This window comes from Aulonocara stuartgranti (assembly GCF_965226115.1).
Source record: "Aulonocara stuartgranti genome assembly, chromosome: 7".
In the NCBI taxonomy this organism is placed as follows: domain Eukaryota; kingdom Metazoa; phylum Chordata; class Actinopteri; order Cichliformes; family Cichlidae; genus Aulonocara; species Aulonocara stuartgranti.
Genome location: NC_138945.1, coordinates 57207314 through 57230115, shown reverse-complemented (window position 1 = coordinate 57230115; position 22802 = coordinate 57207314). Strand labels below are relative to the sequence as shown.

Below are 22802 nucleotides of genomic sequence, written 5' to 3'. Positions count from 1 at the left end.
ACTTTCATGCAGCTGCAACCAGAGGTCAATTTATAAGCATGGTATTAACTTTCATGATGAAAACAAAGCAAACAAAAACCATTTCATACGAGCAAAAAAGGCTGGTGTTTTGTTAATACGATCTGTAAATTATGATGATCAGAAAGTTTTACTAGTTGCTGACATTTTCACAATACATTTTATTGTCTTCACAGTATCCTTAAAACATTTAATAATGTTTGGCATTCACACACTCCTCTTCTTTGTGCATGGAAAGGTCTGTTATCCTAATTATGTCCCAAGTTTCTGCATGCTTCTTGTTCAGTTTTCTAGGATTGCAAAAGCAAAGTCTCTAACTCACCATTGCATTCTTAATGATTTGGTGGGTTGGTTATTATGGTGGGCTATTATTGACTACTCAAAGAACAGCACTGGCATATTTTCCCCTATAAAGCCCTTTTAGGTAAACTTTCAGTTGACTTCTGCAACCTTCTCTGTCCCAGTTACCAGATATGCTCTTCTAAACTGTTTCTTTTTGATGTATGTATGATGACTTCTGACATACCTTGGGAAAACAGCATTTTCTTCTTGTGCACCTCGATTGCGTAATTATTTACAGAAAGACCTAAATTTAAACATGCTTCTATCTCTTGTTGAAAACATTAAGGAATCTAGGGAAGAAGACTTTGAGGCTTGTTTCTTTTCAGAAGCCACTTTTTGAGATGTTTTGGGTTGTATGGCTGCTTACTTGTCCATCTTTGTCTTGTAAAAGATATTATGAGCTTATCTTCTAAATAGGTAATAATAGTTAATATTATCCTCATAATATATAGAATAAATTAATACATAAGATAATACCTGAAAACAAAAACAATCTATTGGAACATACGAAACACAGTTATTAAAACATTTATTTAGATGAGTTTTAGGAAACGGAGCAAGAGGTTAAAGAACAATCGATTAAGCACCTTTCGGAGATGTTACAGTCACAGAAAACTATACAAACGCTTTCTCACAGGGGAAGCATTGTATAGCCTTGATACGACATACCATCCCCTTCAAACACGGAGATTCCAGCTGATTAGTTGTGCACTCCCATGGGACTAAGAAGTGTAATTCAATTAGTCCCACGGTTCTGCACCGAAGAGAGGGAGACAGATCTATCTCACTGGACGACACCCAGGATGTGCTGTGCTGGTGTATGCACCGAAAAATTGGCAGCAGATCAGGCTGATGGTCCAAATTAGATAGTGTCATTTGCTAAAAGACTGCTAAGAACACCAAAATGCAGGAATATATCTAATAGCATCTTGAAGATGTTGCTCCTTAAATGCCCTTAGCGCTCATGAAAAACATTACCGACACAAAGAGGGACTGAATGAGAAGCGTTTCCAGGCCGAGGCTAGCAGAGAGCCTCGGCCAGTCTCGCCTTACATGACAAGCCAGCCACATTCTAAGCAATGCCTCTGAGCTTGTGCCATGAGTCGAGGATGCTGTCTCCCACTGAAGTCGCATACAGATCGCCCTTTCAGAGCACAGCCTCCTCCACTGTCTCTTTGTCCCTCCTCCCTGTGGGGAATTTATAAAGCTTCACAGTGCCTCACTCCATGAGATTCCTGTAATTTATGACAGCCTTTTCCCAGGCACAGAGAAATCAAATCAAACTGTAAATATAGTGCATGTTTCCCAGTATGAGCTCTTCACAGAGACCATAGATCACAAATAAATGCCAGAGATCCTGACAGTCATTAAATAACAGCATCAATAATCCCACATGTGGCAGCAGTACATTTGATTTGAGATTATGAAAAGGGCAGAAAGCATAGCTAATGAATGAGACACACCAGAAGCAAACCAGGAGAAATTCAGCATTACCAGAGGTATCAAGCCCCCCAAAAATCATCTAAGTCATTCTGTTTTTAAAGGCATGATCAGCAAAGAACCAGCTGTGCTCATTTGTACTGGAACGACCTTTGACCCGAGCCTGGCACAGATACACTTGGGTATGTATGTTATATGACACCAGATCAGCCAGACCGAAAGGAGAGTGTCATCTTGTGGGTATAGCCTCACAAGTGTACCGTGTCCACTGTGGGTGGGCAGCCGCCCTCCATTAGCTGCAGCTCCATCAATCTCTGTGTCTGTGGAAATTGAAGACTCAACGGAGAGAGGGAGAAGCAAACAGCTGCCATATAGTGGACTGAGCAGATGGTAATGGTGGCAAAAAAGTAACACCATATCATTTTAAACATCCACACGGCATCTCAATTTGGGAAAAGAAAAGACGCATGTCTGCCACTTTGACAAAATACACTTCTCAGGCTGCCTAATGCACTGATGCTTGGCTTTTGCATGACATTTTATCTTGCATATATTTGGAAGAGCGCAACGCATGCAATTTGTTCACATTTGTCACTATGAGAAAATGGTTTGATGATTCCTTGCGTAAAGTGAGCGGTGCATATAGAGCCATCTATTATCAGCATGACAATTTATGGTTCAGTAAAGCAGTTTGTGTATATTGTTGAACAGTACATGCATAAAAACACAATACCAAAGTCTTATCTGTATCGCAGCAGCAGTTTGGGGGTTTAAAAAAGAAAAAATTGACAGGCATTATTTATAAAAAGACACAGAAAATGGGAAAGAAGTTGTGTTTTTACCGTTTTTCAAGATATGAGGGAGAGATAGTATGCCGAGCCATGTGTCCTGCAAGTCATCCTCATATGCTATGGAATTAGACACTTGGTGTCAGCACACCGTGCTCCATATCAACAGCATCATTTTTTTTTTCCTATGCCACCCGCACTGACAGGAATGTGACAAATGTTGCAGTATTTCAAGGGATGGTAACAAAGTTACTGGGCTGCCAGCGGCACTTCAGCCCCTGCATTCAAAGCCGAAAACATTCAAATTCTTTCCTGAAAAACACAGGTAAATTCTACAAATGCACATCAAGGTATGATGATTTTAAATAACACGTGTTTTTTTTATACATTTGAAATGTAACTGCAGGTTTGCATAATTTTTATGATATTCAGGGTTCTCTCTTTTCCTGGGGCTAAGACACTTACTTGAAAACTTACACAAGCTTGCAGACACAGTGCTGCTTTTTGTCTAAAAAAAAAACCTGTCATCTGTCCATATAAAAAACCCATTAACGATAAGGGAATCAAAAACAGCAAGTCATCACTTTGACTGATAAAGCTGTGGCTTTAATCTTATTAATATTGCACACAGTATCATTTAAGATATGCTGTCACCAAATGAAAAATCAAATCTTACTGCTTGAGGAAGAAATCTGTGAAATATACATGATTTAGGTTTATGCTGATACCCTATTTAAAGCTTTTTAATATCTCATCTTACATTATAAAATTATTCAGGATGTTCTGCAATTCATTGAAACAATCACCACTTGTTTTTATGTCTTTGACAACCTACTTTAAAACTCACAGTGAAACAGAACAATTCTTCTATAAATATCATGATTATTCTGCTGAGTAATTGTTTTACCATAATGCACATGTTCACAGCAGGCATGTTCCCTGTGCTTGTAACAGATTTGTCACAAGCAAATGACTGCAGGAAGGAAATTAGAGAGCATAATGGAAGGGAAACAATCAAATAATGCACACATGATATGATGGGCTATTTTTGTTGACCGTTCCAACAGCTATATAGCAAAAAGTCTTTTTCCTTCCCCACTGTAAAGGTCAAAGTGACTTTACTTTGCAAGAGATGAACACACATTAACAACCATAGATAAAATTGGGAATCATAGTAGATTAAAAAAAAAAAACATTGAGAGAGAAATATTTGTTAACCTCTGCTTTATGAGTCTTCTGCTTTCTTCTCTGTTTTAGTGGCTGCTCACACAGTAACAGGAAATTGATTACGGGTTTGCCAAACAATGCATGTTCTTAAGAAAGTCAACATTTATATTCAGTGCTCGTTCTTTTCTAGGAACAGCAATGTACACTCAAGCAAGGTTACAGTACATAGCATCAGTATTTTGTATAATTAATACATGATTTGAATGAAAATATCCTCATTTGCTAAAGTTGTTGTATCATTAAGCCTGATCCTTATTCCCACAGCGGTAATTTATGATTTATGTTGGACTTGGCCTAATGAATCAGCATAACAACTAAGGTTGTGACAAAAAACTCACGAGGTCAGAAGATTGCAACTGCTGAGAAAAGAACAGGTGTTACATGCTGCACATTTTATTTCCACCTATCCATTTGTTTTAACTGCTTTCCAACCAGTCTTTACTACCTGGTGACAGGCAGAGGATACCCTGGACAGGCCACAAGACAGGGTCTAACATGCACAGACATGCACAGACAAATAACAAAAAGCCATCAATATACGGAGATTCAGTGCTTACAAGCTCCACACAAAATAGCCTCAAAGCAGGTTTATATCGAGAACATCTTAGCTGTTAGGCAACAGTTTGAGCTTTATTGTTTGGTGAATTAATGTTACAGTGTGTAAAATATCACCTCCAGATGTCAGTAGATTGCACACTGCGGTCAGCTGGATTCTGTTTTCAAAATTCAAGTGCTTAATTCTAACTATAGTGATCAGTGTAGTAGGGGTGCAACGATACACAAAATTCACGGTTCGGTTTGGTTCGATACTTTGGTGTCACGGTTCGATATTTTTTCGATACAAAAAGATGTTCATGCCTTTTTAATTTGTCATTTATTAAAATTATAAATATATATTTTAACTCAAAAGTACAGTTTTTAAATTTAATGTTGCTGAAACAAAAGTAATTAAAAAAATAAATATATCTCAGGGCTCTCAAAATTTCAAAATCCCTGGTAGCCCTTCGGGCAGGGACTCTTCAGTTTTTGGTAGCCCAAAATAAATGTAAGTAGCCTGAATAAAAAAGAGAGCAATTTTTTTGATTGATGTTTTGTTTCCTTTACAATATTATACATTAAAGTATAATATTGTAAAGGAAACAAAACATTAATCAAAAAATTGTTGAAAAACAAATTACAACATTGTATAAAAATTACAATCATCAACTCAAATACTTGGTTCTAATTGAACAGAAATTTCTATGAACTTGTAAGAACTGTGTAGGACATGAATCAGTCTGTGTCAGATCCTGAATTTGAAATTTCCGCTGAAGTCACGAGTAAGAGGCAAGTGGAACCAAGATCGAGGCCATTTGCTTTTTGAAGTTTGCAAAGACTGCTAAATTTTGCCAGTGGTGGTTCACTCTTTGCAACATAGTACGCTGTTCTAAACAGATTTTTCAGGTTTATTTTTAGTATGTTATTTTCAATTGGTGTTTGTTCTGGGAAAGATATTGCAGACTGAGCAATAATGCATTTCTTGCATTTCTCATGGGTTCTAATGGGGGCCTTTCTTAAAATGACTGGTCCCAGTAACAAAGGCGCTTGTCGACTCATAAATCGACCAACCAACAACACACCCGGCAGAACATTATGTTATTTACACGGGTGCACACAAGTGGTCCGCATGTGCGCATTCGCTGTCAAAATAAAAGACGCGCACCAGATAAGAAGTTGCAACGCGCGTTTGCGTCCATATAAAAAGCACTGTTTTTGTCCGCTAGAGTGGGATTTTCACGGCACATTCCGCACCACATCTCTGTGCGTTCATCATTTGTTTGAAGCCAGCTCACCTCCTGCAACCACTTTTCCGAGAATACGTGCTTCTTTTGTGGTTCGGACTCCTGACATTTCTTTGGAGGTGGAGGAACACCAAAGTAATTGCTTAAAGGAGCTTCTTCGACATCTTTAAGAGTTTTAAACAAATGTCTGTTCTCCTCCAGAAAATCTTATGTATGCAAACACGCGTTGCAACTTCATATCTTGTGCGCGTTTTTTTTTTTTTTGACAGCGAATGCGCACCTGCGGACCACTTATGTGCAGCCCTGGTTATATAGCTCGTCATATTGCAGCCACAGAAATTCTTTTGTCCATGAAACCATAAAGCTGCACTTTCTTTTTGCCTTATAGTCTGATTTGTCATAACTTTTCCGTTTTGTGGTAAGCTTTTCTTTGGCTGTCACTCCTTCACCCTGACCTGTCTTATTTGGCTCAGCAGAACTAAAATATATATCCTGCTGCTTTTACACACACACACACACACACACACACACACACACACACACACACACACACACACACACACACACACACACACACACACACATAACGGTCAGCGATTCTCTGCGCGATCAACCTCTCATATGTTTAAGCTTGCTGCGGGAGATTTCACTTGTCATGTTTGTATAGTAAGCTAACGATTGATAAGACGATGTCAGAGGAATTGGTGCGCAAATTATCATCACTCACCAATCAGTGCTGTCGCTCTCTATACACAGTTTGCGCGATTGCAAAGTGAAACAAGTGAAAGCAAAAAACAAGCGCAAATTCAAACGGGATTTCAATATGTCACATATTGACAGTGGCTCACCGATGCCAATGACATAATTACCCAGCTACATTTCCGAAAGTATGCAAAAGCATTGACATATATTTTTCCTTCCTACAATAGCCCGACGGGCAGGGCAGAGATAGATTTTGGTAGCCCGACTGGAAAAATCGCTAGCATATTGTAGCGGGTCAGGGCTGTTTGGGGTTCTGTTTGTACAGTTATGTTTTGTTTATGTTGCCATAGTGACGGGTGACGCCCTCTCGCTGCAACGGTGTGTCCTTCCGGGGTTAGAGGGCGCCCTGTGTGTTGTTGTTGTTGTTGTTGTTGTTGTTGCTGTGAGGTTGCCGCGCTGAGCAGTTAGCTAGCGGCAGTGTTCTTCTGCAGATGTCAATAAACGGCTGTGCTCCCTGGCTAGCTCACGGGAAGCAAGACCAAACGACACCTCCGTCTCCTCCTTGTCTGAGCTCGCCACATTGGTGTCAGAAGTGGGATGATGGTGGCACCCCATGTTCTGACCCGAGTGACTTTTCCCCCGCCAGTCGTGACCGGCCGGTGCGCCAAAAGAAGGCACCTGGACATTTGCAGGACTTTGTGTGGGGTAGTGGGGTCGTCGGGGACGACTGACCCCTTAGGTGGGGGCTATGTAGCGGGTCAGGGCTGTTCGGGGTTCTGTTTGTACAGTTCTGTTTTGTTTATGTTGCCATAGTGACAGGTGACGCCCTCTCGCTGCCACGGTCTGTCCTTCTGGGGTCAGGGGGCGCCCTGTGTGTTGTTGTTGTTGTTGTTACTGCTGTGCGGTTGCCGCGCTGAGCAGTTAGCTAGCGGCAGTGTTCTTCTGCAGATGTCAATAAACGGCTGTGCTCCCTGGCTAGCTCACGGGAAGCAAGACCAAACGACACCTCCGTCTCCTCCTTGTCTGAGCTCGCCACAATATTAAACATATCAGGTCCCCATAAGGAGAATCATGTGCTAACGGTTGTCTAAATGACTCGGGTAAAGTTAGTAGCATGCATGCTTGTTGTTTTTGTCTGCTTCCACTTGTCTTTGCACTAGAATGATGTCGGTGTACATGTGCAGTCATATTCGTTGTGTTCCCACTAGTGCTGTCAGCGTTAATCTCGTTGAAATGACGTTAACGCCACAACACGGTAAATCTTTGTTAACGAGCTACCCCTGATCGCCCTGTGCGTGGGGCTAGACGGCCAACACGTTAACGAGCTAACTGCGCTAACACACTAGTTCCCACCCATGTAATTGAGCATTGCGTGGCACATCCAACATACTGTTTTACTTTAGTCCATGACGCGCTTACCTTCAGGGTCATACGTCACATGAAAATCAAAATAATTCCAAACGCCAGTTCTGAATGAGGGTGGGGGAGGTTCAATTTGCCATGTTGCAAGGAGAGCTTAACTTCTGTCTCGCTAGTTTGCCCTGCGCTCTTCCTTCTGATGATGCTGTCTGTGTTGAACGCTCAGTGGATCTGCGCTCGACAGTGCAGCAAATAAAATAGTTTAATATAAGAAAAAATATCCATCAACTAACAAAAAATACACAATTGGGTTGCATCCTGCTTGCACTTAGGTGAAGCTGCTGACTAACAAGGCCCTGCAGGCTGGTTAGCAGCAATAGATGACAGAAGCATGCAGTTCAATTGTGTATTTTTTGTTAGTTGATGGATATTTTTTCTTCATTTTAATTTACCCATCAAGTTTAATTTCCTTGATATAGTTCTACTCACCATTCTGTAGGACTGCTTTCCGTGTTAAAGAAATCTCCAGCTCAAAATAGGTCATTTGTAATAGTAGAGAAAGGTGTTTTTCTCCAATTAGACCAACTGGACACTGAGATAAAGACTGGACTAAGGTTAAGCACATGACTGATGACTGTTCTGTTTTAAGTTTTCTTTCTTATAACACAGATTGGATCATACTGAGTTTTCCTCACTTATGATCCAGTCTTCTTCACTTCATCTCACCAGTGAGTCTGAGCTCACACAGCCTAGGCGGAGTAGTCGAACGCAGATTCACTGAGCGCTCAACACAGACAGCATCGTCAGAAGGAAAGTTGATAAAATAAATTACAAATTTTGTATTGTTCGATACATGTGTGTACCGAACCGAAAGCACTGTATCGAACGGTTCAATATCGATACGAGTATCGTTGCACCCCTACAGTGTAGGACAACCTCTGGCCTATTTTCATCTACAGTGTAGGCTGCAAGTCCGCTCTTTACCTCAGTTGTCAATGTGCGTCTACATCTGTTCACTGTGGAGGAGGTTGTAAAGGTTTATGAAAGGGATGCGAGTCGATGAGTCAGTGAAGCTCACTTCTGACCGATGACAGCGATACAGAAGTGAGTTGTTGAAGATATCCTACAGCACTTGGTAAGTGCTGCTGTTTTGTTGCTGGTGTTAGCTGCTGTTAGGCAGCATTAGTGAAACAGCTCTGCTGATCCTCTGTCTTTGGCGTACTTCATATGTGGCCAGTCTATAGCCATATACATAAAATGACATCAGCACTAAGTAAATTTTGAAAAAGCTACTTTTTTTTTATTTTTTATGTGTGACTACGAAAGGCCTACATGTTTCTAAAGAACAGCAAGATATGTTTCATCCAGTTTCAGTCCAAAACAATTGCTGTATGAGCTCTAATTGCTAAAACCCCTCAAAAAGAACCTGATAGTGTCTTCTGCTCAATGTAATCAGACAATAATTTTGCTCTAAACACAAGGCCACTACTCCTGATAAGATAAGATAAGCTTTATTAGTCTCACGTGTGGGAAATTTGTTTTGTTACAACAGTGGACAGTGCAAAGTTGTATAGAAAAATTAGAGAAAAACACTGGAATAAGATATCAATAAGATACTGTACACCTAATCTAAATATATAAGGCTTAAGTAACGCAATTAGTTACACTTTACAGCATCCGGCTGCTAAATGCACTTTAGACATACCAATATAAAATAATTTTGATAGTCTGTGAGAGTCCACAGTTCTCTAAGAAGAACTGAGGTGCTGACACTACATAGCCCTGAGCCAGGGGGGAGAGAGGGGGAGAAAAGGAGGAGTTCTCGCTTGGTCAGCAGCCTGCAGAGGATCAGAGCAGAGGATAGCAGTAATTTCAGTGCTGTTCTTCAGACAGGGGAGTCCTTTCCCCAAGCAGTCGCAAAAACAGGCTGACAGCTACTGTGCACACAAAGGACCTGACAGCCCACAATTAACCTTGATGTTAAACCACTGCCACGTCAATTGTCCCTAAACCAATATACTATAATAATGTCATTTTAGTTACTTTATCTGGCTGTTACTGAATCCAGCACACCTTGAATTATCTGTACAGATCTTAAACATCTGTGTCTATGATCATGTGACACAGACATGAAATATTTCCACACACTCTGGCTGTTTTTTTTCCCCACGGTGCAGCTGCATGTTCCATACACCTGTTTTTATTTTCCTGAACTTCCATATCTGTGTCATAGACCCGCATACTTGATTGGTTTTTAGAGATTTAGCGGTGTATTGGATTTTAGAAATGTAGAAATTTAGCAGGGTGTAGACACATTCATATTTCAAATGCTACTCTTTTTTTGTCTTCGAGCCACAAAATGTCTTAACTGCACTTCGTTACAGTGCTCTGGATTTGTCTTTGATGCATTTATCGCGCACATAGCAGATGGATAGTTGGATTTAGGCAACACTGACATTGACCTTTGGTTGAGTGGCATTTTAAGGGAATTCTATTCCAGTGAAAAATGCTCTCACAAAAGAGGATCGTGGGTGTACCATCATGTCTTTGAGAGATCTTTCAGAAACTGAACATGGAAATGTCTTCAAAAGCAGAACAAAAATAAATACCACTATACAGTACATTAGACTGTAGTAAAGCAATTACAGCTGGCATTAATATTATTATAACGGTGCTATTCAGAAGACTTTGACTGCATAAGAAACTTAAGTATTTGATTTCTTTTGAGTATATCAATACACAGTTCCCACAAACACACTGTTTCTGGCAGAGGAAGCTTGGAGGCACTACCAGTAAGTTTACAATGGTGCAAAGAGAAACTGGGCAGGTTACAGCATGGTCACTATTCACTCAGTAGGTAAAGTGGTCGCCCCATGATCGGAAGGTCGGCGGTTCGAATCCACTTAACGGCTACCCTGAGGTACCCCTGAGCAAGGTACCGTCCCTACACACTGCTCCCCGGGCGCCTGCTTAGTGGGCTGCCCACTGCTTCACAGAGTGAATGGGTCAAATGCAGAGAAAAACAAGTAATTTCCCCATGGGGATCAATAAAGTATCCATTATTATTATTATTATTATTATCAAACCATTGTAACTCAACACAGACAACCAGGCGATAACCTGTCTGAAGCAGCCGTTTGCACTGTAAAAACAGAGCAAAATAAACTGACTTAAAAAAAACGCAGCAAATCAGCTCCTGCAATGAAAACGCAATACCTAACTGTATTCACTCTTTGGGGACAAAGGGGCATAAGTTGAGCTGTGCTCCTCTTTTAATGGGATATATCAAATGACCTTCAGCGCTGATCATTAGTTTGATTCAAGTAAAGTAGATCATGTTTCTCTTCAAAACCAAAGCATTGATGTTTTTTTTTTTTAACTGAAAAAACCCTTAGTATGTGCTGTCAACAGCGCTGAACACAACCCTGTTCACTGGCACTTTACCAGTACAACTGATTCCTCAATGAGTAATTTATACGATATGAACAGGAGCAAACAATTTAATTTCTTTGTTCAAATATTTAGATAAGTGCTCACTGCTAGATTAAATGTCAACAAAGTGGCCTGAACTCAAAAAACACACACACAAATTAAGTGGAAAATAGCAATTACTCTTTGATTTACAAATAATTTATGTGAAAAAAAATTCACAGAAAGTAAGAGGATGCCACTTTATGTCACTAACACAATTTGGAATAGTGTACTGCGTTAGGGCTGTTCGATATACCGATATGTATTGGATGACGATATAAAAACGTCTGTTTCATTTTATGCTATCATTTGTTTCGTGGTGTCGCAAAATAAACTGTTTACGGCGATATGTTTTCATCCTTTTGATGGTCGCTGTAGTGGCTATATTAATTTCGTCTTTCTCTCTTTCTCTTATATTTAATATAACCACACTACTGACGGACAAGAGCCTGTTTTATGCGCTGTCGTTAGCAACAACGACGGTAACACTGTTGCGTGTCCGGTTGTTTATGTTCCACATAAACCTTTCACAATAAAGCTCAAGATCCTGTTAAAACTTTTCAAAATAAACTGAATCACTTAAAGAGCAGATTATTACGGATGAGAAGTAAAAAAAAAAAACAAAAAACCGCCAGGTGCTAAAAAAATAAACCTTAGACTCAAACGTTAGAACAAGCTTTTCCCCGCAGCACGCCGTGTAATAAATACTCACAAAGAAAACAGCGGCTGTTACAACTTATTTCTAAAAATGTATAGTTTCATGCATCAGTTAAAACACTCGACTCCAGGTACACGACGCGCAGCTGGAAACACTTCACGCAAGTCGACGTGCACGAGATTCACAGAATTAACAGAAAATGTTACATTTTTGTGATTTATATCGTTATCGGACGATAGATGTCTTATATCAGGATATGAGATTTTGCACAGCCCTATACTGTGTGCATTGCAGCGAAGGTAAACCTGTTGTCTAGTACTTCAAACTGGCATTTTAATTTGACATGCTGATGAGAAGTGCCACAGGCTGTGCGACTGCCACTGACCTAAACTACATCATGGCGGCATCTACTGACCTACTTTTTGAGTCTGTTGATTTATCCCGGCACAGCCACACCAGTTTAAAGCACATTTATAGTGTATATAAATGTGTATATAATAGAAATTCGAATTATTAATGAATTGCTTGCTCGCTTTTCTGTGAGTTAAAAGCACCAAAATAAAACAATATTGCATTAAACCTCACGCACTAACAATTTAACAACTGAGTGACTTGTGGATGTGATCAGTCTAAATGCTATGCTGTAATGTCCAACCATTATTAATCAAGTGTGGAGTCAGTCTAATCTAATCCCACTACATTTCTTAATTGAAAGAGAGCTCAGCCTCACTTCATATCTGAAAGCAAATTAGAAATATGGTCAAGTGTTTGCCGATTAAAAATCCGCATTATATATAGCTTTAACAAATTGCCTGTCTGCCACATTCATCTGTATGGAAAAATTCGAGAAACTGTTCTTTCAGATTGCTGTAATAGCAGGGGTTTGGGAATGGTGGCCAGCTCAAACATTTGTTCTATAGAAAGTAATCTAAACGCAAGCCAGCCCCTAAAGAGGCTGTGATCACAGTGACAGCAGCGAGAGAAAACACAGGACCAATCTATTTCCCTTGTAAACACAGAACACAAAGGCTGGGTCACACCGACAGCATGGGGTGTGTTTTAGTTTCCACCTCCTACACACTCGTGCATCCAATATAGTTCAACAATCACACTCTCCAATGACTCTCAGAACCCTTACTTCCCACCCTCCAACTGAACATTTCCTGGGGAATTCCAACCAGGAATATATTCTTGATGACAGAGCAACTACAACAGCTGAGAGGAAAATCACTTCTCTAATGAACAGCAGGAGGCCTTGTCTTTAGCATTTGCTTGTTCTCGATGTTTTGTGGCTCAAAATAGTTACTCGTAAATGCATGACCTTGTTATTGTTCTCACGGAGCAGTTTTAGTGTTACTTATTGCGCCCCAGAACGCAGAAATTGAACAAACACAGACTAAAAGTGTTTCATGAGAGAGTGTGGTGTATTTCATGAACACGTTTGAAACATGTAAATTAGCAAATTAGGCACTGAGCTGAAAGTGTGAACTACAGCTATGCTAGCAGAGATGTTGCTATAGCTTCCTATAATACAAAATCATTGCAGTAATGACCTCCGAAGTAGTTGGCAATAAATGTGAAAAGCTACAATTTAAATAGTCCTTGGTTTTAATTGCCAGTGCTCAATAAAACTGAAATACTGAATATTATTTAATCTTAGAAGTGTTGAATCTCTATTTGTGTTCTGAGCTAAACTTTTCATATCTCTTTTTGATGAAGCTTACAAACTCTGCTTTCATAACCTTGGGTCTTGTGAATAGCATCTAGTGTTTTGTTTGAAGCAGCAGTCAGTTGCCGCTGGCAGATGCATGTTGCATGTGAGCTTGTGACATTGGTGTTCCTGAGATCTAATTATATCTGTGTAATACTGTATTGTGGAGAAAGCGTACAGAACTCATTGTAGATGCTCAGGCAGGAGAAGGTCTCTTCTTTGAAACACAGGCAAGCCATGGGCTTATATTGTGAACAACAAGTGAAAAGAAAATCCTAAGAACTCGATCTGCAGATTGCAGATTTATGTAAGTTAGGAAGGTCTCTTCAAGCCATTTCTGAACAACTGCAGATTCCAAGGTATCCAAGTACAACCTTTTCAACTTTTCGTCTCCACTTTGCTAGAGTCTGGAAGAAGACCCAAACTTTCACCCTTGGATGAGAGGAAACTGGTTGGGGTGTTCAAGAACAACCCAGGAAATATAATGGCTCTGGGTGCCCATGAACTAAAAGTGGCTGGACACCAAGATCACTGTCCACAGTGAAGTGAGTTTCACATCATTGACTGAGAGGGTATGAACCAAGACAGAAGTCTCTGCTACAAAACGGACACCTTCAAACTGACTAAAATATGCAGCTACCAACATGAACAAGCCAAGTTCCTTCTTGAAAAAGGTTTTATGGTCAGCTGAGACAAAGATTGAGATATTTGGCCATAATGACAAGAGGCACGGTAAAGTGAGGCTTTCAAATTTAAGAACACTGTATCAACTGTCAAGCATGATGGCGGTAACATCATGCTTTGGGGCTTTTTTGCTTCCAGTGGTACTGGTATATTGCAGTGGATGGAGTAATGAAGGAAGACTATCTTCAAATTCTTCAACTTCACCTCAAATCAATAGCTAGACTTGGACACAGCTGGGTGTTCCAACAGGACAATGATGCCAAACATGCACTGAAGCTGTTTTTTGGAATGGATAAAGCAGGCTAACAATAAGCTACTGGAATGGACTTCCCGAAGACTTTACCTCTACCCTGAAAATTTCTGGACTATGCTTGAAAGCCCGTTCAGTGCAAGGCACCCAAATCGCCTTCCCTCAAAGCAACAACTATACCAATGTCTCCACAATAAAAACTGATAATGTGTGGTGCCACACCTTATATTTGTTAAGTGTTGAGCCTGGAAATCAATGTATATATGAGATTTCTTAATAAAGCTTCAAATGTACTGACTCCAGCAGTTACATGTTTGCACTGAGGCGTCTTGCTCTTTTCATTAATTACATAATGGTGACATTATAAACTACATGAAATTTCCATAAACTTGCTTTTCTGTAATTCCACAGATCTGTCTAAATAAAGAGATCTTTATTCAATCTGTATATGCATTAACTTTTTTTGTTCTGTAATAAGATGTTCAAGATGTCTGACCTTATTATAGACAGCAAGATTATTATTTGACATTTTAAACTCTGGAAATCTTCGATGTTTGTCCTCATTGGTGCTGCTGAACCCAAACGCGCTTCAGCTTGAGATGGCTTGACATTCTCCTTCAGGATGTTTTTGTAGACAACAGAATTCATGGTTCCATTTACCACAGCAAGTCTTCCAGGTCCTGATGCAGTAAAACAGCACCAGACTATCAAACTAACACAAAAATATTTTACTGTTAGTATGATGCTCCTTTTCTGAAATGTTGTGTTACTTTTATGCCGGATGTAATGGGACAAACACCTTCCAAAAAGTTCAACTTTTGTCTTGTCAGTCCACACAGTATTTTCCCCAAAGTCTTGGGGATCATCAAGATGTTTTCTGTCAAAACTGAGGCAAACTTTTTGCTCAGCAGGGGTTTTCATCTTAGAACAGGCCGTGTTTGCCCAGTCTATTTCTTATGGTGGCATCATGAACACTGACCTTAACTGAGGCAAGTGAGGCCTCCAGTTCTTTGGATGTTGTTCTGGGGTCTTTTGTGACCTCTTGGATGAGTCGCCGCTGTGCTCTTGGGCTAATTTTGGTCAGCCAGCCACTCAGGGTTTATCACTGTGCCATGTTATTGCCATTTGTGGATATTGTCTCTCACTGTGGTTTGCTGGAGTCCCACTGCTTTAGAAATCACTTTATAACCTTTTCTAGACTGAGAGATCTTCACTTTGTTTGAATTCAGCTATCTGTGGGATACACCACAGATAGCAGTTTCAAAATACCTTTATTTAGAAACTGCATTTTGTGTTTACTTATGTTTTCTTTCTTAAATATTTAAATTTGTTTGGTGATCTGAGACATTTAAGTGTGACAAACATAGAAAGAAATATGACATGGGGAAGGGGGCAAACACTTTTCCACACCACTGTATGTGGATGAGCTGCTGGAGACCAGCACTACAAGGACTAAAGACCACAGGATCATCTGCATACATCATATGGTTCGCTAAAAGACTATCAACCTTGCACCAAGTTTAACGGGTTCTCGGCTTCTTTGACAAGCCATCAACATAAAGATTTAAAAGAATTGGGGATAAAATTCCTTTTTGTCTAACTCTAATGCAAGATTAGAGAAAAATCCAATAAATTCAAACTTGTGCACCCAATTCTTGTTAAAGTCATTAAAGCTGTATGCTGTGCAGTTAACAGTTAAATGAAACCATTTAAAGCCCCAAATTACCATGAATATAAAGCTGTATATATGATGCTTACACTTTAAAGTAAGACCAAGCGATACAAAGTCAGGAAGGCACACAAAATACCTTGTAAAATGCAAGAGTGTTTTGCATTAGTGGTGCTTTAAACACACTACAGAGGTACTCCTACACCATTTCTTGCTGGAAATGTGTGGTTGGTGGAAGCTTTTATCCCACACTCTCTAGTGCCTTACTGTACCATTTGGGAGTGCATTTTAAGGATGGGTACTCCCAGTTGGAATCAAAGCTCTAGCATGCCAGTGATGCCTTTAAGCCATCCAGAATCTCAGCTGTCGACATCATGCTGAGACAGCTTGACCTTTCTAGTCACATCACTCAGGTAAAACATGTCACTCCACTGTCTGAAACTCCCTGACGGCATCGGTATCCTTGAATTGACCATCAATATCCAGGATGCCTCTTGTGGTAAATGCACAGCTGCTGTATTATATACTTAAGAGGAAATGGACTTTAAAAACGACGACGACGACGACAACAACAACAACAACAAAAAACAGTTTTTCCATTACAGAGAAAAGAAGCTGTGCAAGTCTGCAGCTAACGTGGTTTGCTATATGAGTCAAACCAGTAAAAACACATATGATCCATGTTACTCAATGTAAAACCATCTCGGGGATTTACAGTTTGGCACCTTCAGCCCAGAGTCACTGTGCTGAAGCAGCATTGACAGCTGTATCTGTGAAACACCCACATAGCCCATAGCTCAAAAAAGCTCTCTTCACAGCGCATCTGTATGAGGCAGAAGGGCTTCTAATGGTTAAGGAGACGTGTCCTTCATTCAGAAGTTATGCGTCTTCCCTGTTGGCATCATGGAGAAAATAAGGTGAATGTTCACTCTGAGGATTGGTAAAGGTATCAGACGAGGGAAAAGCACTAATCTTTCTTCTAAGATGAATTAATGATCAGATTTTTAAAACTGAGGCAAAGCACAACAGTCCCTGCAAGCGTTAACAGTCTTAACATACTGACCAGTATTTTATTCTCCCTACATTTTCATTAACCTACAGTAAGTCATTCACCAGTGGCTACATCCCTGCATGCGCACTACACATCGTCAATGTCAGCTTTGATGTTGAGCCGATCCAGATAACATTCAGGTCAAGTCCAAGTTACTGTACAAAACATTTTTTTGCAGAGCAGCGAGGATGCTGGAGCTGAGCAGCATTAGTTACCTATTTAGCGTACTTCTAAGGACGAAACTGGGGAAGCCTAGATATTTAAAATGCAACACCAACGCCAAACAAGTGGGTCAATCAAATACTGTTACCTCTTATCTGTCAATGTCAAAAGCAATCAGTTATACAGTAGGCGAAGAAATGGGCTAGATTTACCAGTCTTATTTTAACGCGCAAACGAATCGACAGATGTCAGGTCCAAAGAAGAGCAAAAGGAAATACCAGAGTGGAAAACATCACACTAATCAAGTGAAAAGGTCGTCTGCAGACTGCTCATGTGAAATGTTGCCAGCGCTTCTGCTGAGCCAACATCGAGCGGTCCGCCTCCCTGTAGTGAGATCATTTGGGAGGAACAGCACCTTGAAGAATAACGCCAGGATTTAAAAAGAAACTGGATAGAATCTCTTAAAAGGCAAAATCCTACCTGATGTCCCTCACTCGTCAGTGCATGCGAGCTGACTTGAATGTAGGCGAAGCGACACACACCGCAAGCGGGTCAGCTCAGCCTGACTGCCTCCCTCCTCCACGGCATCAAGCCCCTCCTCGTTTATCGTACAGTGGAGAAGGATGAGGGGGGGAGAAGAAAAAAAAGACCACAAATCTGTGCGCCGCAAAAAGGAAGCGGCGTCACACTCACGCACAGTGTCAGATAATATGTATCCCGATGAAGACAGATTTACAACCTTACCAGTGCGATGAGCAGATAAAATTAACCTGGCAATCATGCACAGGGATAGACGCACGGAAGATCTGAGAGACTGACCTCTCTTATTTTGAAAATGCTTTAATTTGTGCAGTGTAGAGCACCTGCCAAAAGCGTGTCTTCACACTAAGCGTTAATGGAAGCCTGGCATGGAGGTTTATGTTTAAAGTGGGGGCAACCTCCACAAGTCTTGCTATAACGTGCAGGAACGTACATCCCACACAACATTGAAAAAGAGTATCTGTCTGTTTTTTCGTGATTAATTACACTTACACTAACCCAATAATCAAGCAGTCAAATTAAGATAAGGCATTAAGATATATTTTAGCGACAAAATGAGAATATTATTTAATGTATCAATATGGCCAGCACCTCCCCTATCGGTGGGTGCACTATTGTTTTCTAAACATATACTACCCCCTAATGGAGATATGGAAGCATTTATGGTATGAATATTCTTTATTGTCATTGTCACAGGTACAATGAAATTGAAAGATGTCTCTGGTCAGTGCAACATCACAAAAGATAAATACTTAAAAACTATAATTAAATACTTAAAAACTATAATGATAGGATATAAAAGATAGAAATACATATAAAATACAGTATTCTCATACCGTAGATACACCCAAGCAATCCAGGCCTAAGGCCCCATACAGACACTCAACATACGACCTAGTTGATATATCACTCAAACAATCAATCACTCAATCAATTTGTTAGCGCATCCAACAAAACATGTCTGAAAGCATTCCAACAGGAAATACAAGGACATGCTCATCTCTGAGAAAATAAGGGATGGACTCGGACAGAGTGAAAAGTATTGTCGGTATTTTGCAAAATAGGTATGGATGATTGGTATTCCAAAAAGACTATTAAAATATCACAGCGGGACCGATTATCCTAGTCTACAAAGCCCAATCAAAATGTGTTTGCTTTGTTTTTTCATTTTCTCACGCTATCCAATGTGAGCCTTCACTTCACAAAATAATACAATACTATAAAGGGTACAAGGTGTTCGAAAGGTACGTGTGAATTAGTGATGCGGCGTGAACATTTTGGCAAACATTTCTAAGTGGCGACTCTCGTTTAGGACACTTTCCAGGTACAGCGTTAGCTCTGACATCATCCTGTCATTTATTGCCTGGTAACACGCAGTAACCAAGTTACTCCACTTGAACTTTGTCGTGTTCAGAGTGGAGTTTTTTTCCACTTGGGTCTTTTCAGTATGAAGATGGTCAAACTGCCTTTGATGTAGTAGTACCAGGTAATTTAAAAAAAAAAGGGTAGAGAAAACTGATGTAGGTTTTCTTCTGCAGTGTTTGAGTTTAACTAATAGTTAAAGCTAACTTTTGTTGTGCTGTCCAAGAAAAATTAAATCTAGGTGTCAAACTGTCTCACCACAAGAGGGAAGCATTGACATAACATTGCATTGATATGTGAAGATCTAAAGAGCAATGTTCAGTATACCAATAAATGTTATCATTGGCCTTTGTTTAATTATGATATTGATATTTCAAAAGCCAGATTTGTAATAGGACCTTCTTCAGTATATCAAACGTCATCTTTTATAGATAAATACTCTGTATATCTATAACATATTGATATAAATACAGTAGATCTGTATATAAAAGAATCAGGTTATGGGATTTTTTTATTTTTGGGGTCTCGAGTTCTCCAGATTGTATCTTTTTAACCAAGAAAAGTAATGTAAAGATAGAAGTTAGGTGAAAAAAAATCTATTTTCCTGAGAGATTCTAAAGATCCTGTATTTTAATGCCATCGAAAATATTGTTGCAATTCTTGCAATCATTTTAAGAGTTACAGCAAGCACATTTAGCACATTCTTAATTTTTCCAATTTCACAGATGATTTCCTTCATAAAACTCCAGTCCCGTAGTGCGGAAAGCTATCTTTCTCTCAAATTTCAAATAAACATTCAAAGTACTCTCAAGACAGAAAATGTACTCGGCTCATTTATAAGGACATGTGTGTAATGAAGCAAACTGCATCAGGAATATTGGTGATGCAGTGATATGGCAGTAAATTACTTTTGCATCATTACATCACCAATATGCTCGATGCATATTGCCACATTACATAAAAGTATGACATTGATAAGAGTGCAAATATAAACAACCTCACCTGGTTCAAACAACAGAAATTTCCACCTTTATTTCATTAAAACACTCATCGGCATTATATTAAAAACCAGGTTGCTTATTTTTCTTAAACTCTTTAAACCAAACGATGTCTCCTAAAGTTAATACGCAAGGCAGTTTTGTGTCCTGAACTTTTGACAATGCAATTTAGACATCAATGGCAAGAGTTATTATTTAATTGTGTTCAGAACTCTTATCAAACAGATCACCTTTTTTATGTTCTTAGAACAAGGTAAAGCCCACATTCTAATTTAATTTCCATGGAAAAACAAACATCTGATTTAGAAGTCTGTTTAAAAACAGTTTGTTTAAAAACCAGCTGCTCACTTTCAAAGTACAGTAACACGCTTATCTTGCTAAACAGCACGGCAGCCACTACAGGCACACTGAGCTTTGTTGTGGTTCGGATATTTCCATGGGAACCAGCGGCTAAGGAGAGCAGGAGGATCCTGTTTGAGCTGGAGGCGTGTGTTAGATTTATTGGTTTCCTGCTACATTTAAACCGCCTGCGTCTCTCAAAGAGCCACAGATCTGCAGGACCTCCATCTGCTGTCAAGAGAGCCCTTACAACTTCTCTATCTTTCAGCACCTTACTGGAGCTTTTGTCCTTTTTTGGGATAATATTGTGGATTATCCATAGCCCCAGAATATAAGGTAAGAAAACCTTCCTGCCAAGTACTTGTTGGGGATATCCTGACTATTTGTGAATGCATTTGATTTCAAAACATAATTCAGCAACTCAAGTATTATTTTATTTTATTTTTTCACAGAGTTTTGGATTTCTACCAGAGGACCCATGTGGATGGTGGAGAGGATCCGCATGTCAGTGGAGAGAACTAGCCTGCCTACCTTGACAGCAGAACTCAGCTATAAACTTGGTGACATCATGCTGGGAGAAAAGGCTGACAAATCCAAACGGATTTCTCTTTGTCCTAATATCATCACCCCTGACAACATCCCAGAATTCTGCATTCCCCCAACGATCCTGTCCTTGCAGGAGAAGAACACGGAGCAAAGCCGAGCAGCTCGCATTATGAAGGTGCCTCCAGGTGAAGGACCCAGCCCTGAGACGGAGATGACGTTTCATGAGCCGTTCAACCAACACATTATTCAGGTAGAAAGTGTGGATGAGAGCCCCTACGATGGCTGCAGTGATGAAGAGAGCACCAATGCAGACCCTCAGAGCCAGGCTGCCTTATCGCTTCCACACTTAGCCAAAACCCAGACCAGCTATGGCTTTTGCACTTTACTAGAGAGCCCCCACACAAGAAGAAAGGAGTCAATTTTCCATTCTGATCCAGGCTCTTCTCCCCTGCTGCTGCCCAGAAGTCGATCCAGCATGTGTTCCAAACTCACCCCCTCCACCTCGCCCTCCTCCTCTCCTTCCTCCTTCAGCCTTAACAGCCTGACCTCCAGGCTTTCCCCAAGAGGCTACACCCTAAACTGGCAGACCACTCTAGACAGTGATACCACTTCCTCTACTGAATCCTCTCCTTTCAGCTCGCCGCTGCTGGCCAGGTGCCCTGCCAAGTCTTCCCTCTTCAAAGCGCTGAGCCATGAACTGCTGTTGTCAAGGAACATAAGGAAAGCAATGGTGTCTAGGAACAATTCCCTGTCCACAGATGAAGGCAGCTCCACCGACAACAGCCCCAATGTCATGAGGAGGGCATCAGAGGGGTTGGCTGAAGGGCTGCCCAGCAACTACAGCCTGGCACCACCCACCATTTTCCCCATGGACTTGATTCTGCATAGAGAGAGGGTCATGAAGGAAAAAATGGTGCCCATTGGAAAAGAGGGCAGTCTGAGACTCTCAGCAGAATACTGTCCAGATAACCGAAGACTGCGCGTTCGACTCATCAGTGCAGAGGGCCTTTATCCTCTGTCTGTAGACCCCAAGATTATCAACTGTAGTGTCAGCCTGTCTCTGATTCCCGGAAAAATCCAGAAGCAACGCAGCACTGTCATCAGAAAGAGCCGTAATCCGATCTTCAATGAGGATTTCTTCTTTGATGGTATCTCAGAGGAAGACCTCAGCCAGCGGTCCCTTCGCTTTAAAGTCGTGAACAAAATGTCCACTCTGAAAAGAGACTATCTGCTTGGTGATTGTGATTTGCCTCTTTCAAGCATTGTAACCTTATAAAGTGAAGTACTTTGGCAGTTTTTTTTTTTTATGTACTGAATTATTTATTTAAATTTTTGTATTATAAAAGAAGATTTTGTAATAATTAAATTATGGAAAAAGTTGACTTTATCTGTCTCGAGTACATTTTTTGAGTACGTTTTCAATTTTAAATTTAGGATGAGTTACACCATGATATTACAAACTGAGCCTGGGACAGAGACATTTTTATTTAATAAAAAAGTCCAAATCACCAAGAAAAAGTTAAAAACAAAACACGCATTTAAAAATATCCCTTTACAGCCTGTCAGTGATTAATTTGTTAATGTGGTTGTACCATCCGCTGGAGTGAGATGGCTCCCATCTCCATTTCTCCTAAGCCTTTTGTCCTCTTCCTGACCTTTTCTGTGATCAAAAATATATATAAAACCCAGAAAGCTCACATGGGC

At 40.2% G+C, this 22802-nt stretch overlaps 2 protein-coding genes across 3 annotated transcripts in view; one reads left to right on the top strand and one right to left on the bottom strand.

Moving 5' to 3' along the window:
- Positions 1 to 17910, bottom strand: part of tln2b (talin 2b) — a 93890-nt gene extending 75980 nt beyond the window's left edge. For both annotated transcript variants that reach the window (XM_082542534.1, XM_082542535.1), the window contains exon 1: positions 17794 to 17910. The gene's annotated coding sequence lies outside the window, so the exon portion shown is untranslated. The remainder of the gene's footprint in view (positions 1 to 17793) is intronic.
- A 2763-nt stretch (positions 17911 to 20673) lies between these two features.
- c2cd4a (C2 calcium dependent domain containing 4A) lies at positions 20674 to 22387 on the top strand. Its single transcript, XM_082540684.1, has 2 exons — positions 20674 to 20888; positions 21005 to 22387. The coding sequence occupies exon 2, from the start codon at positions 21031 to 21033 to the stop codon at positions 22372 to 22374; it is 1344 nt and encodes a 447-aa protein (XP_082396810.1). The 5' UTR covers positions 20674 to 20888; positions 21005 to 21030; the 3' UTR covers positions 22375 to 22387.
- The last annotated feature ends 415 nt before the right edge of the window (positions 22388 to 22802 follow it).

What these genes read in the sequence shown, in the direction of transcription:
- c2cd4a (XM_082540684.1), top strand. Translation starts at nt 21,031, where the DNA reads ATGTGGATGGTGGAGAGGATCCGCATGTCAGTGGAGAGAACTAGCCTG.